At 35.6% G+C, this 16449-nt stretch overlaps 1 protein-coding gene across 1 annotated transcript; it reads left to right on the top strand.

The window, feature by feature from the left end:
• The first annotated feature begins 2521 nt into the window (after positions 1-2521).
• LOC123893656 (calcineurin-binding protein 1) lies at positions 2522-14787 on the top strand. Its single transcript, XM_045943423.1, has 18 exons — positions 2522-2714; positions 2815-2889; positions 3093-3253; positions 3456-3667; positions 4389-6265; positions 7604-7810; positions 7917-8582; positions 8685-8920; positions 9079-9289; positions 9419-9574; positions 10162-10319; positions 10402-10594; positions 10805-11148; positions 11539-11719; positions 12722-12951; positions 13081-13744; positions 14112-14208; positions 14299-14787. Exons 1-18 carry the CDS (start codon positions 2712-2714, stop codon positions 14478-14480), a joined length of 5853 nt encoding a protein of 1950 aa, XP_045799379.1. The 5' UTR covers positions 2522-2711; the 3' UTR covers positions 14481-14787.
• Positions 14788-16449: the final 1662 nt, after the last annotated feature.

Genomic DNA, 16449 nt, shown 5'->3' with positions numbered 1-16449 from the left:
ACCCTTTTCGCCTTCACCATGTTTTCCTCAATAGGCTTCAAATCCTCCCTCAGTTCGTTCTGCTTGTCCAATAGGTCCACCAGGGAGTGACGCCTAGAAATCAGCTTAGTGACATCGTCCCTGATTTCGCCTTGAAGAGCCCTTTTTCTCTTCACAAGCGGCTTCATCTCCTTGTTCAGCAGCGCCAAACGATCGTCCACTCTCCGCTCCTCGTTGAAGCATATCCCTAAGATCTCCTCCTGCACACCCATGGTTTCTTTCGTGATCTCTATCTGACTGTCGACAGCTTCGACAACTTCGGCGTGGCATTCTTTGACATTCTCCACAGCAATCACGAAGGATGCACTATCCTTTAACTCCTTCTCTAGACGCAGCACACTGTCTAGAAAACGCTTCTCTTCCTTGGACAGCCTCCAGCAATAGTCATTAAGCTCTTTGACAAATTCCGAGAATTCACCAAAATCGTCCATTAAGTCCTCCGTACTCAGGGTCAACATACGGCGGAGCCGCTTGATGACGGGGGAAGCAGGGGATTGACCACATTCAAAGGGAGGATTTTTGGGAGACATACTGTAAGAAAGAAAACTGTTAGGTAAGCAGGTGAAAAGGTGATGAGCGGATCCTATCGTCGAGTGATCCATTTTATAGAGGAAATATCTGATCGTGTCATCAGTAAATGGAGAAATGGTTGATAGATACGGCATAGGAGAGCGAGATCGTGCATCAGAAAGTGGGGAAAAACGTGATGAAACCGTTCCCGCGCTACAAATTTTAGAGGGAAAATTCGAATCATACTCAAGCACTTCACCCCTTTGGACTTCGTGCTTGGGGGGCTGTGGACTGGGCAATGGGCTTAAGAAAATATCCAATAAGCCCAATTAGAGTAAAAAGGATGATAAGCCCAAAGCAGTTAAAACACAAAACAGGCGATTAGAAGCTAGGGCGCGACCATCAATTCTAAGACAACGCCAAAAAAGGATTGGGTTCTGCGTTACTGAAAATATCTTCTCCTTCCTTGCATCAACCGCTAACTTAAGAAGGAAGAATTAAACTTCTCGCAACTGCCATAGCTTGGAGACCAAGATTCTCATCCCTATTCTCACGCCACACCACCGAAGGAGATGCTAAGGACCGGATTTTTAGGAACCCTTGCTTGGAGAAGAAGACTGGAAGCTCTATAAATAGCTCCATACTCTCATTTGTGAAAGAGGGGAATTCTGACTTATTAAACTCCCAGGGTTGTTGGGATTGAACTGAGTGTATTCACACCATTTGATCAATAATACAAACCCCCCTTGTTTTTTACCAGAACAATCATCATCATCGTAAACTCATTACAATAAAAAATCCCCAAATTCACAACCTCTAATTTATTAAACCCTAGGGTGTGTTTGTTTCAAGGTATGAAATTGCATTCCTTGGAATGATATTCCTAGGAATATTATTTCCAGGAATAACATTCCTACTCATGTGTTTGGTTAAAATTTAGATTTTCTGGGAATGTTTTTAGAATTTATATAAAATAAAAAATTGAAAAAATAAAAATGCAAATAAATGTGAGTGGTAGTGGGAAGTTATGAGAAGTTATAGGAAGTTGAGTTTTATTCCCATGGTAATGTTATATTCCCACCCTATTAGCATGGGAATAACAAGTGTAGAAGTTATGTGTAATTACCATTCCTGGGATTAAAAAATTCCTGGGAACAAACTTTCAAAACTTGAAACAAACAGAGCAATGTTACATTCCAGATCTCATATTCCCAGAAATAACATTACAAACCTTGAAACAAACACACCCTAAGAAAAAACAAACAATCACAACATGAACATGGTCCTCTTTGATTCAAATCAAATTATTGCATTGAAAGCAAGTTTTGTGTTTCAAGAACCTCCAACTTTCATCATCATCCAACTTTATATAAAACTAATATAGAATTCAACTTCAAACTTAAAACAATTTCTGGGTTTTCATTCAAACTCATCCAAAGTCATAGATAGTTTAAAGAGTATGAGTAACTTCTATTGAATCACAAAATCATCTCTAATTTCATTTCGTTTTTAAAAATCCAGAAATTGTTGAGTTTGAACCGAAACCATAGGATTGGTGAAATCCATAAAGAAGCATTCTCTCTAATGGTGAATAAAATTCTAGTAGTTGAAGGTTTGATAATTAGGGTTTCAAATTTTATATTTTATAAGATTTAACAATTATTATTTCAGTTGAATATATAATTCTAATAATTAAAATATTTTATAAATAAAGTTTTATTGAATTTAAAAATATATAATAATGACATGAATATTAAATTTTTCCACATGAATATTGCCACATCATTAGTTATAAGGTCACATCAACAAAATTAACCCCAAAATGGGATGGGAGATCAAAACTCAAAAAAAATGAAAATAGGGGGACTAAAAAACTGGTTTTTAAAATAGGGGACAAAAACTTCATTTTTTTTTTGAAAATAAGGGGACCAAAAATGCATTTAAACCTAAAATAAAAAAAAAAAAACGGTGAACCTGCAAGACGACGCCGTTTCTGAAATAGTTGAACGGTGGTTTCACAGAGCGCGCTCACTCTCCCTCGCTTACAAGTTACAACCGAAAATATTCGGAACCCAAAATCGAACGCCGGAACCCTAATTCGGCGAAACCACAGCGACGAAATAAACCACCGTGTCAACACTTGATACTCAGAAGCTCGAACTATGGTATTATGATTTTACGCATCTTCGTTAATGTTGGTAGCTTCTTGCATTCACGTTGTTTTTTCGTTACGAGTTTTGAAGTTCTTCGTTTTTGGTTTTTCAGTTCTCAATTGCAGCTATCAATGATACTGATTCTAAATGTCAATGGGAACCACTAGCTCCCACCAAAGAAGCCCAGGCAAGTTTTTCTGAAAGATTATTTTGTTAATTTTTTTTTGAGAATTTTAATTAGGTTAAACTGATTATGAATTTATGATTCTCTATACCTTAATTGAGCTTGTTTTTCATGTATGTTCTGTTAATTGCACCTTGTTTAAGGGCTGCATTGCTAATATTGGTTTAATATAATGTTTTTATGTATTTAATTTCATGTTATTTCAGGAATTTCATCTTTCTCAAACTTATCATGAAGGGCTTGTGAAATTACAAGCAAAAGAATATGAAAAGGCTCGCGAGCTTTTAGAATCTGTCCTTAAAGATCCTCTTATTGCTAATGCTCAGGTCGATAGAGGTGCCGGTGACAGTCATCTATTGCAGCTCAGGTTTCAAACTGACTCTATATCAAGTTGTTGGATCGTCGTATAGTTTTTTTTATGTTAATCTGTTGTTTATCGAAGCAATGGTTGGCACAAATTGATTGTTACAATTTACTGTAACTTAAGTTTTAGGAAACTATTGATTCTGATAATAATTTTTTCACTTAATTTGCGTATATCTACTTTTTCTAACAGTTAATTTTTACAGATTTTTGGCATTGAAAAACCTTGCCGCTGTTTTTCTTCAGCAAGGTTCTTCTCATTACGAGAATGCTCTACATTGTTATCTTCAAGCTGTGGAGATTGATTCTAAAGATTCCGTTGTCTGGAATCAGCTTGGAACATTGTCATGTTCAATGGGTTCGCTAAGCATCTCACGTTGGGCGTTTGAGCAAGGCCTCGTCTGCAGCCCTAATAACTGTAAGTACCTAATGTTTTAAATATTTTCCTTTTCTAGTGGTTACTTAATAATGTGCTCATTAGTATTTCTTTTCTGTGAGATTCACTTTTATGTTTTCATCTCTGGGTTAAATTCCTTCATGTTTTTCAATTGAGTGTCTTTTGAACTGTCTATCTATCTATTTTGGTCTGTATGAGCTTGTTTGTTGGATAAAACTAGAGAATGACATCCACAGCGTACAAGTGCATCTTGGGCTGTAGAATTACTTTCCTTTTTTTTTTTTTTTTGACGCAGACTGTAGAATTACTTGAAACCCCTTTTTGTATCATAGCAACAAAAATAAAATTAACATCTTGAACAGGGTCAAACGCCATTCCAATTGTATTAGTTTGTTGCTTCTCACTGATTGGACATTCGGCTAGAATTCATTCTAGCATATTTATATTCAGTGTTTTACAAATTGTCCTCATTCATTGCATTTAATTATTTTTTAAACTTCTATGGGGATACGGGGAAGATCAAAGATACACAAGCTTTTACCCGTGAGTTGTGAGCACCGTGGCTCAAGGTTGAAATTTGTTTGCATTATTATCAAGACAAAATTAGTTCTTTCAAAATTATTTGGATAATCATTTCCAACAATAATGCTCATTCTTTGTAAGTTATTTTCATAAGTTATTCTATTCAATAGTAGTTCTATCTGTGCATCTGCGCGTTTCAACCCTTGATGCGTATCTGCAGGGAATTGCATGGAAAAACTTTTGGAAGTTCTTATCGCAATTGGTGATGAAGTTGCTTGCCTTTCTGTTGCTGAGTTGATTTTGAGGCACTGGCCGTCACATTCTCGCGCTCTGCATGTTAGAAATACCATTGAAGAATCAGAACCATTGCCATTTGCTCCCAGAGGCATAGACAAATTAGAACCAAAACATGTGCGGCTCAAATTTCCTGACAAGAGAAAAGCTAATAATGAGAATCTAGATGAGGATGTTGCATTTAAAAAGCTGAACCAAAACAAAGATCTATACCTCAGCGAAGCTTCCTGGGTGGCTCTTGCTGATGCACTGCTGGAAATCTTATTGCCTTCAAATTTGCAAATTTCTGAGGTAGAACCTAAAAAAACGTGCTATTCTCCGGACATTAGGCTAAGAATAAACTTACCTTGCAGTTCAGAAGCTGCTGTGAACACTGTGGAAGTGAAAGGGTTAAGCGGTGAAGATAGTGCTTTTATTGATGGTAGTGTAGGACCGGCAAGTGATTTTAAAGAGAAAGAAGCAAATACTCAAGAAGAACAACCACATGAAAGGCGAAGTTCTCGACTTGAAAGGCTCCGCAGTCGTAAACCAGGGAAAGAAGAATCAAGCTTTTGTGGCAAGGATCCTGCCAAGCTTGTCATTCGGTATCTAGAACCTTTCATTGCTGGTGGATTGGGTGATCAAGAATCTATTGATAGTGACACCACAACACTATCCTCCGCAGGAAATTCTGAATATGATAATGTTTCTGCATTTTTAAGACAAACTTCAAATAATTATGGTGCTTACCATATGGGGCACTTGCTGTTAGAAGAGGTTTCAAGACAAGGCCTCCCATTTCAGGATGCTTTTGTCAAATTTCTGGAGTTGGAAAAGTTGACAAGGCATTGGGGAAAGGATAGAACTGCTGAGTGTAATATGTTTCTTGCTGAGCTGTATTATGATTTTGGGTTATGCTCCCCCACTGGTTCTAAACGAATGGAATGGATGTCAGAAGCATCTTATCATCTCTGCAAGATTGTAGAGTCTGTTGCTCTTGATTATCCTTTTCACTTGACTAGTGCCTTGAATGAAGGTTGCAATTTAATTGATGGTTTCCCAGAGACTAGCGGAACATCAATAAATATCTCCACTGAGAATAATGCAGATTTAGACACTTCGCTTCTAATGAAGAACAGTTCATTCTGGTCTCAATTTTACTGGTTAAGTGGTAGATTGTCTATTTTTGAAGGCAACAAGTCAAAAGCTTGTGAAGAGTTTTGTATTGCTTTGTCACTTTTGGCAAAAAGGGAAAAAATGGAAAATTCCCCAGGTTCAATCCCCCGCCCACATTGCAAGGATGTAAAAGAGATAAACATCGATAGAGTTCTTTACGAAGTTAATATATTGAAGGTCAATTTTTTGATGGAAAAGTCCATCATTAGGATGATGGAACAAGAAAAATATTTTGACTGTGTATCTCTACTTTCTCCACTTTTGTTCTCCACACAGGATGTCTACTTCAATTCATTTTCTTTATCCATGGCAGATAAAAAAGATGAAAAGATAACTTCTATCGAGCTCAGGGCTCTAGATGTTCTAATTGAAGCATGTCAGAAGACATTGCCGATGGATGTAGATCTGTATTTCAATTGTCATTACAGAAAACTGAAAATACTTATGGCATTGATGGGTTTGAATACAAGTATTACATCATTTAAATCTTGTGATCAAACACTTGGTTTCAGCGCACCTTCTAATTTGGATATTGACTCAAATGAAAGCTCTAGCAAGCAATGTAGCCACTTGGTTGCTGAGGAAGTGAAGGCACTCTCTGACTGTATATCACAAGTGAAGAAAGTTATTGATCAATGCGGAGATTCCGTGAGTAAATATCGTTGTTGATAGTCTTGGATTCTAAGCTGTCTGATCCTGAGGTGTATGTCTTTAAAATGACTTTTCTGTTAATCCATGTAGTTCATGAACTATATATGTCGTTAATTCTACTCTCCTTGCACAATTTAAATAAATCCATCAGTTAAAATGTACATACTAACTGTCTTTTATGAGACTGTGTAATTACCCTAATCCATAAACTTCTACATTTAATTACTCCTTTTTTGGATAAACTTGACATGCCTCCGCAATATGGCAAAAGAAGTTTCTTGTTGCATCTAAAAACAAAAAACTCACCCCCATTTTTGGCTTTTCTTATCTTTTTAAATTTTTAGAAGTGATTTGTTTTTCTATAAATCTAGAAGAAAAAAAGAACAGTACTGTATTTGTATTTGGAGCTTTGTTCTCCTATCTTGTTTTCCCCTCATTCTTTTTATATTAGCAAACAATTGTCTGATGTCTTTGATCTGGATATATGTACTGCAATCATTTGCTATTTTATCAAATGGGAAAGTCTTCTGAACTTAGTTTAGTCTGAAGTATTATCCTATATCCATATTTAGGTTTAGTTGGATTAAAAACCCATTTATTTGATCTTTAAATAGAAATTTAAGAGCTTTGTCTGTACAACAATGTTCAATAGGACTAAAGGAGTAATACAAATTGCATGTTCCTGATTTGTAGTCTCCTGATATATATATATATATATATATCTTATGTGCAGCTTGAATTTGGAGACAGTGGCCCAATTATTTTGTCACTGGGTACTTTTCAATGGAATTAATTGTATGTTGGGTCAATCTTGGGTGTGCAATTTCTATTTGTATTGCAATAATTCTTCACAGATCACTTTATTGATTTTGAAAGGAATAAGAACTTTGGTATCATGGCAATAAACAATTTTTGCTGTCCAATTCTGTAATTGTGTAGAGTAGATTGCTCTGATTTTTAAGGACCTTCAATTGACACCAGATATGCTTTGTTATGTTGTGACTATAGCTCCTATCTATTGTATTGCTTGTGCCTGTTTCAACTGAATTTCCATTTCTGATATATGGAGAAGCTGCACATCTCTGCTGCATTCTCGATTTTCTCTGTTACTTTTTACTACTGTTGCAAAGTGTCTCTTATTATCCTCTCAATTATATTTGCCTCGCTTTTTGTCATAAACTGTATGTTTTATTGAAAAGTAAATCAGCCATTATCGGTGAGATTGCTAATCCAAGCTAATGTGACATGGTTTTACGGACTGTACCGTCTGTTTTCTCACCATTTTACTGTAGAATATCCTTTGTCGTGAAAGCTTATTTGTTTGTATGTTGGCAGGATGGCCTCACTATTCCAACAAGCAGCCTTTGTCAAATGCAATCTCTGCTGCTGTTAATCATGAGCTATGTCGCGAATGTACTTGTCTGCAACAAAACCTCGGCACAAGTAATCTCTGATCAAGTGGAAAGTAGCTGTTTTGTTGATGCAGCTATTGTTTTCTGCAAACTCCAGCATCTTAGCCGAACCACACCTATCAAAACTCAAGTTAGCTATCTTCGTGATATAATTTTACTTTGAATGATTGCTCGTTTTAGTTATTCATTTTTTTAATTGGAAACTTCTGCCACTCTTTCCTGAATTCTCAACTCAGGTTGATTTAATTGTTGCTACGCATGACATGCTTGCTGAATATGGGCTTTGCTGTGTCGGTGAAGGTGGTGGCAAAGGTGGAGAAGGAACATTTCTTAGATTTGCCATAAAGCATCTCTTGGCATTGGATATGAAGTTTAAATCCAGCTCTAACCTTAAAAATAAAGAATCAATGCGATGCGAAGAAGCATCTAATAACAGTATTGTCAATGTATCTATGGAAGATTCAAGATCAGATACATCAGATTTCCGGAAGGATTGGACCAGAATTGATGAAATTACCTCTGTGAAAAAGGAGGTTTCTGAGGAAGTATCTAAAGGCATTTCATCTTGCAAAGTTCAGAATAAAGATGGTAAGGAAGAAGAGTCTGAAAATCATGTGGGTGCTGGGACTGACCGTGAGTTAGTTAAGGGTGAAAATACATGCAATCAATTGATTGAATGTGGAAAGGAACTTTCTGAAGATGAAAGGGAAGAACTTGAGTCTAAAACTGACAGTGCCTTAGATCAGTGCTTTTTCTGTTTATATGGATTAAACCTAAGGTCAGATTCATCCTATGAAGATGATCTAGTGATGCACAAAAATTCAAGCCAGGGAGATTATCAGACCAAGGAACAGTGTGCTGATGTTTTCAAATATGTTCTTCCTTATGCAAAGGCATCTTCTGTGAGTCCTCTCTATCTTTAATTTGTATATATGTCAGCTTGTTTACACAATGCGGTACCGAAATTGCAATTTTTTTTTGCTAAACTTTTTTATGTCTGTTAGAAAACTGGACTGGTCAAGCTTCGCAGAGTTTTAAGAGCTATTAGGAAACACTTTCTTCAGCCACCAGAGGACCTCTTGACAGGAAATCCAATTGATAAGTTCCTAGATGATCCTAATCTATGTGAAGATAAACTATCAGAGGAGGCTGGGTCTGAAGGATTTCTTGAAACTATAACTAAGACCATGTTTCCTGATGTGGGAGGTCGCGGACAGTATAACACAACACTATTGAGGAGGTATACATTTACACTGTACTGTGATTTTATATGTCTGTTTATATGGATTAAACCTAAGGCCAGATTCATCTTATGAATCATATTTAATGGCTACTATATATCAATGATGTTCCTTGTTTTATATTCTTAGGTTTAACTCAAGATTTTTTGACTTTCAGGTCTGAGCCATATTTGGATGTCTACTGTAACCTGTATCATTTCTTGGCTCTGTCTGAGGAAATGAGTGCAACAGATAAATGGCCTGGATTTGTGCTGACCAAGGAAGGGGAAGAATTTGTTGAGCAAAATGCTAAGCTCTTCAAATATGATCTCATGTACAATCCTCTGCGCTTTGATAGCTGGCAGCGACTTGGAAATATTTATGACGAGGTAAGTTTAAATTCAATTTGGCTTATTAAAACCTTGATTATTTGAAATTTTCAGATGAACAATGACGTCTTAATATCTAAATATGTTAACATAAAATTTCATATATGTTTCTTGGTTGCACCGAGCCAGGAAGTAGATTTGTTACTTAATGATGGTAGCAAGCACATTAATGTAGTAGGATGGAGGAAGAATCCTACACTATCTGAGAGAGTGGAAACAAGCCGAAGAAGGAGTAGACGGTGCCTACTAATGAGTTTAGCTTTGGCAAAGACATCTGCTCAGCAGGTATCACCCTGCATATATTCACTCTTTTTAAATTTCCTTTTCTTGGACGAGAATAGTCAGTATCCTCTTGTTCATTTAGGTTCAATCAATATAAGATTTTAACTATAATAACAGAATAGAATATTGTTTATACCCCTAAACATTCCATCCTAATTTTATTTGCACCTAGTTCTTTAGATGATGGAACTCATTGTTTTTTGGTAGCTACTCGTTCACTCTTAAATGCCGGATAATATTTAAGGCCCACAAATGTGCGATAAAAATTCATCTTTGTAATGTCCAATGCTCATATTGTTGGGGATTTGCAACTTCATATGCTTACTTACAAAGTTACCATGTTAATTTGAATAAATACTCTCTTGGGGTTTTTTAAATGTTGCATACCTTAAATATTGATTTTGTATTTAACTTTTTTGTGATGTTCAAGACTTGTAATATTATTGATTTGCAACTTTATTTGCTTACAATGCTAACTTATAAATAAACTCTTTTGATGTTTTAGATGTAGGTTGTCAGCTGTCACTGTCTTGGCACGCATATTGATTCTGTTTTAACTCTTTTTTTGGGTGTATTTGTTGTATTTCCAGTGCGAGATACATGAGTTATTGGCATTGGTATACTATGACAGTCTTCAGAATGTAGTCCCATTTTATGATCAGAGATCTGTTTTGCCCTTAAAGGATGCAGCATGGATGGCGTTCTGTGAGAACTCAATGAAACATTTTAAGAAAGCTTTTGCACTTCAGTATGTCCTCTTAACTTGTGTCTTATTTTCTGCCTTTATCTTGGTATTATGATGTTTATGGACCACTTTTGTTCTTTTTCAGGCAAGATTGGTTGCATGCATTTTACTTGGGTAAACTTAGCGAAAAGCTTGAATATTCACATGAAATTGCATTATCATATTACAATGAAGCTATTGCTTTGAACACATCAGCTGTTGATCCTGTCTATAGGATGCATGCCTCACGCTTGAAACTATTATTTAAGTGTGGAAAACAGAATGTGGAAGTTTTGAAGGTTTAACCCCTTTCCGATCGCTTTATTATATTTTGATAATACTTTATTTGTTTGCCTTTGCCATTGTCCATTTATTCTGACTACATTAGTTTTCATGTTTTTGTTTCTGTCTTTAACAGTTGTATTTAAAGATCAGCTTTAATTTTTTAATTGACTTGATGGTCTAGTGCACTTGATCTATATTCTTGACTGTTGTCCGGTCCTCAACAGGTTCTTTCAGCAAACTCCTTTGATCAATCCGTGAAAGAAGCTGTCACAAGTATCCTTGGCAGCACCGATACATCTTTAAATACAAAGCATGAAGGGTTATTCAAATTGGATACTGCATGGTCCATGCTTTACAATGATTGCCTTTCGGCGCTTGAAACTTGTGTCGAGGGGGAACTCAAGCATTTCCATAAGGCCAGATACATGCTGGCTCAAGGGTTGTATAGAAGGGGTGAAAGTGGTGATATAGAGAGGGCAAAAGATCAACTATCTTTCTGCTTCAAATCTTCACGCTCATCATTTACTATAAATATGTGGGAAATTGATAGCATGGCAAAAAAAGGAAGGTATGTTTTTATTATCTTTCCACTTTTATTATTATTGGTTGTCTTTTTATTTTTAACCTTTATTTAGTTTAAACTAAATGAAATGAATTTTTTGCCAGAAACATTTGATTATTGATGGCTCACACAGTGGGATATTTCCAAAGGCGTGTGATAAATACTTTGGTATTTCTATCGAGTATCATGAAAAAGATTTGAAATATATAATTTCGTGGAACCTTTTTTTTTTGGAAATGAAAAGAAATCTTTCCCAAATTGTCTTGTAAAACTTTGGTACTCCCCCCTCAATAAAATAACTTTTGATGGATTTGTTATCTGTACCGTGCAGGAGTTAGGAAAGAGTGATGTTTTCAATAACCAAACTAATTTCTACTTTGCATTTAATGATATCAGGCGCAAGACGCCAGGTTCTACTGGGAATAAAAAAGGCCTCGAGGTTAACTTACCAGAAAGTTCTCGAAAATTCATTACTTGCATTCGAAAGTATGTGCTGTTTTATCTCAAACTATTGGAGGAGACAGGAGATAGATCTATTCTTGAACGTGCATATGTTTCTCTCCGGGGAGATAAGCGGGTAAATTCCCTAGAAGCCCTATTTTGCAATTATATTTTAGCAAACGATAATTCCTGTTGCTTAGTTAAGCATCATTTGTTCTCATGGGAGCTGGAAGTACTTTCTTTATAATCTCTTTTTTCCACTTGATGCTTCATTCGCTGATTTTGACTTTATTTCCTTTTAGATAATAAGATGAAAATATGTTTTTGGAGATATGGATTTACAGTTTATGCAGGATTAAGGAAGGAACCCACCTTCTTGTTCATATCAAAATCTGATAGCAAATTGCATGATTTACTATCGGCCGGCTTTATCTAAACGTAAAGAAAAACTCTTGCCAATATTATTTTATATAAAATCTATCTGATCTTGTACCAATCATATCGTCATCTTTCCCTTTGTCTCCGCGAAAAATTATTTTATATAAAAATCCAAACATAATCAGGTCGGTTTTGCCTCTAGAGTAATATTTGGAATTTTCTATTGCTGATTTATTCAACTATGATCCAATCCAATAGACAATGTTCCTCCTAGTTCAACAATAATATCACTTGTCTCATTAATTATTTGCTCCTCCTTCCCCCAGACACTTAAAAGGCGTTTCTTATGCAGCCTTTGAAGCTTTTATAGTTGGGTGGGCTAATTCTATGGTGCACAAGTAAAATTGTGTTATACCATGAACAAGAATTAGATCAACAAGTCCCACTACACCTCACTTGATCCAATGGTGGGAATTATTGCTCCAAAACAAAAAACACCTTCTTGTGCATGGTAGAACACCTATCTCACTTGTGCGCCATATAGAACCCCCCCCCCCCCCCCCCCCCCCCCCCCATACTGTGTTCATGAGCACAACCCCTTTTTTTTGTTTACTGAGCACAACCCCTTTGCTCGCCTGCGCAAAACCATTCCAACATTGTCTGGACTCCCGTAATAATAATTTATTGTTTTATTTGCACACCGTCTTCAGATCTGAAAGTATTGTAAACCTGATTTGTTTTGCCTCTCTTTTACTTGCAGTTTTCATTATGCATTGAAGATCTTGTACCAGTGGCTATCGGAAAATATTTAAAAGCACTGATTTCAATTATGCGCCACTCTCAGACCACTGCCTCTGCTCCAATGAGCAGTTCTGACAATGTGTTGGAGAGAATGTTTGCATTATTTATGGAGCAAGGAAGCTTATGGCCAGAAATATGTCGCTTGCCTGAAATTGAGTGCCCTGATACATCAGAGAGTATCGTTTATGGGTAATACTATTTAATTTAAATAAAATAAATTTTTGAACCAATTGAGTCCACAAACTTTTGTAGCTTCTCTGGTTGAAATATGTCTTTGCTGCCTGTTTTGTCCTAATTCAGATGCTCAAATAATTGCAGGTATCTTCACGAACATATAGCATTATTGGAGATAAATGGAAAACTGGAAACTCTTGAAACAATTAATGAGAAGATTCGAAAACGTTTTAAGAATCCTAAGCTCTCAAATAGTAGTTGTGCAAAAGTTTGTCAGCATGCTTCTGTTGCTTTGTGTCGATCTCTAATATATAATTTGGCACAAATCACTCCCGTATCATGTGGATTCTCAAATGGAATTCAGGTCCATAATTTGAATGACGATGGGATGGAAAATAGCCAGTTGCTCTGTATTGATTTTCAGCCACGTGAATTATGGATTACAGCTTTTGAAGATCCATCTCATTTAGAAAAGATTGAAACAAAATGGAGTGCCATTTTATCAAAAATAAGGGATATACTGATCAAGAAAGCATCTGATGAAAATTTGGAAACAGCAAACACTTTGTTCAGAGCTTGCTATCATTTTTACCGTGAGAGTTCTTCTGTGGTGCTTACCTCTGGCCTCAACTTTTATGTAATTCCAGCTCAATTAGTAACAGCGACACCGTTTGACCCAACTATGACTGGAGTTGAAGCCCTTGATCTGAGCATCCCAAGGAAGCTTCTCTTGTGGGCCTATGTGCTAGTGCATGGACGTTATGCAAATATATCAGTTGTTGTGAAGCATTGTGAAGAAATTTCAAAGGTATGCTGAGCTCTTTGTGTTAGATCATCTATTAGCAAGAAAAACCTAGATGGATTTTGATAGGGCCATTTCTATAGTGCACAAGTGAGATAAGTATCGCATCATGCGCAAGTTAGTTTTCACCATTAGATCATTAAATTCCATCATAGGATCAAATGAGATATTATGGGACTTATTGATCCAATGGTGAAAAACATGTGCATGGTGCAAGACTATTTTACTTGTGCACATTAGACAACGCCTTTTGTTAGACATCAACTGAAGATTAAGCTGTAATAATCCTTTATTATGTTTACTCAATCATTCATGATTCTGAAAGAACCAACTCGTCTGACTATCAATCCTTACATTTGGTTCTGTGGTGCAGTCAAAGATGAAAAGGGGAAGTGGAACGTCACCTGCGCTTACAAACAACTCGCCTGCGCTTACAAACAACTCGCCTGCTACTGTCCCAACTCTTCCTGGTAATTTGTCATGCTCATTAACTAATAATGTGTTGGATTTTGAAAGTCTAAAAGAAAGGGCTTAACAGTTAGAATACTTGTTGGTTGTAGGTAGCAGTAGAAGTGGACTAAATGACGTTGATTCTATCCATGTCGCAACAGCAGGGAGTGGTTCACTTTTCACCGATGACATTCAGAAGAATCTATTTGGTTCTCCCCAGTTGCATCAATGTACCACCAACGATGCAGAGAGAAGCAATGTGAATGCACGTGAGGGAGAAACACGAGATTGACAAAGTCTTGCAAAGTTTGGAACTTTTAACTACATACAACCTGTAAATCCTGTTGTGTATAAGAATATGTTGACTATAAAATGTAGGGTCTTGCTAACATGTGACTTTAGGGTATTTGTTAGCATTTGCCTACAATGCAAACCAGATTCAAATCTAGAGCCATTAGCATGCAGCATCAATCGTTTTTGTAGGGCGATGATTATATCAAGTGAAAAAAAAGCCAATACTCGAATTTTAGAACTTAACCAAAACTAGTTTCCTTCTCACTAATCCAATTGGTTGTGTATTTTCATGGTTATTGGTGTTATATGTGCTGTCATTAAAAAATCAGCAAGTTTTCGATTGGGGTATTTGAGAGAACACAGGCGAGCAGTAGGATGAAAAAATGAATTAAAAAAGCATTCTTCGGTTGTTTAACACATTTTCGGTAAGAAACATCAATTTTCTTTCTTAATATTGGGCTCATGCAAGAGTGCAACTAGAATTAACTTTACTATTAGGTTTATGAGATGAGATGAGATGAGATGACAAATTAATAATATAGTGGCTCATTTGTTAGCTAAAAGCTTTCCATATTTTTACTGTGTCGTGACATTGCAGAAGCTATTGCCTCTAATTCAAAATCTAAAACTACATTAATAACTTCATTTCGTCTAATTGTTAGTACAATTTAGTGATGTAACTATGAGAATATTTTATGTAAAATGCAGAGTTTGAACTTAGGTAATCATCACATGTGTTTATTTAAGCATGTGTTGACAACTAGACCTATAGCGACAAAAAAAAAATCTAGTACAAAAGGAAAAAAGATTGTTCTTAAATTGGTTTGAAAAAGGATCTTATTAAATAACAGCTTACCAATTCATAAACATATTCATGATTTCTTTATTACTTCAAAAATATTTTCCCAAAATAATTTATTTAAAGGTTACAAGACTCATTGAAAACTTTCTATAGTACTTATTTATAATTTTAAATGCACACTAAGGGAGCAAATTAGTTTTTATACCATCAGCAATGCGAGACTTCAGGAATCATAAACTTTATGTTCAATTATCACATTCAAATTAATTTATAATCCAGTTTTTTCTTGCAAATAATTTATAATCCAGATATTAAATCATTGTCCGTTTTTATTGTAACCTAAGTCTTAAAATATTTGCAAAAATAATGCTCACAATAAGATTACATGTCGTAACAAGTTTCTCAGAATATCTCTGGAAAATTAAATGAAAACGTGGAAATTTAATATAAAAATTTCTTGTTCATAAATAAATTAAGGACAAAGTATAAAATCATCGTAATCATTTTTTTTTCTTGATAAAATCAGCGTAATCATGTTTGAATATATATGAAACATTTTCCTGTATGAAATTATATATTTTGAGTGAAAAATTGAAGAAAATTATCGCAAAATCCAATGCCATTACTTAACTCAATTTCATACTAATTCTGACAACAAAAAGCTAACACAAATACAGTATACTGCCAAAACTGATACGCCAACACATAGAAAAGCAGCCGTTAAGGTCATGAAATATAACTCGAACTTGTTTGTTGCTTTAAGAAGAAGAAAATAATCATTAATTTAAAATAAAATCATAACTTTTAAACAATATAAAAGTATCTGTTACAAATTGAAATGTCTTGTTCGCGGCAAGACCTCCAAATCATGACCGATATTTTATTTTTTTTGGTTTACAATGAGCTGTGGATCGAACCCAGAACCCCTAGCTTACTACCCAAACCTCTCACCACTTGACCAAACCTAGTGGCTTAATCATGACCGATATTTATTGAACATATTTTGAGTAGAAGTTGAACATGATACCCCAGAGTTTACACAATACTCAGACACATCAACTATTTACGCTAGAGACCCCATCAGTGATACGTATTGAAGATATGAACACATTAAGCATTACAACAGTGAGGCATCCCATTTATAGTAAAAGCTGAGAGCACAAAT

Source organism: Trifolium pratense, linkage group LG7 (genome assembly GCF_020283565.1).
Source record: "Trifolium pratense cultivar HEN17-A07 linkage group LG7, ARS_RC_1.1, whole genome shotgun sequence".
Classification (NCBI taxonomy): Eukaryota; Viridiplantae; Streptophyta; class Magnoliopsida; order Fabales; family Fabaceae; genus Trifolium; species Trifolium pratense.
Note: the sequence above shows the minus strand (reverse complement) of the source record. Positions and strands in the feature narration are given on the sequence as shown.

Coding starts and splice junctions, on each gene's coding strand:
- LOC123893656 (XM_045943423.1), top strand. Junction 7,811..7,916: donor CCACACCTATCAAAACTCAA/GTTAGCTATCTT, acceptor TTCTCAACTCAG/GTTGATTTAATTGTTGCTAC. Junction 14,209..14,298: donor TACTGTCCCAACTCTTCCTG/GTAATTTGTCAT, acceptor TGTTGGTTGTAG/GTAGCAGTAGAAGTGGACTA.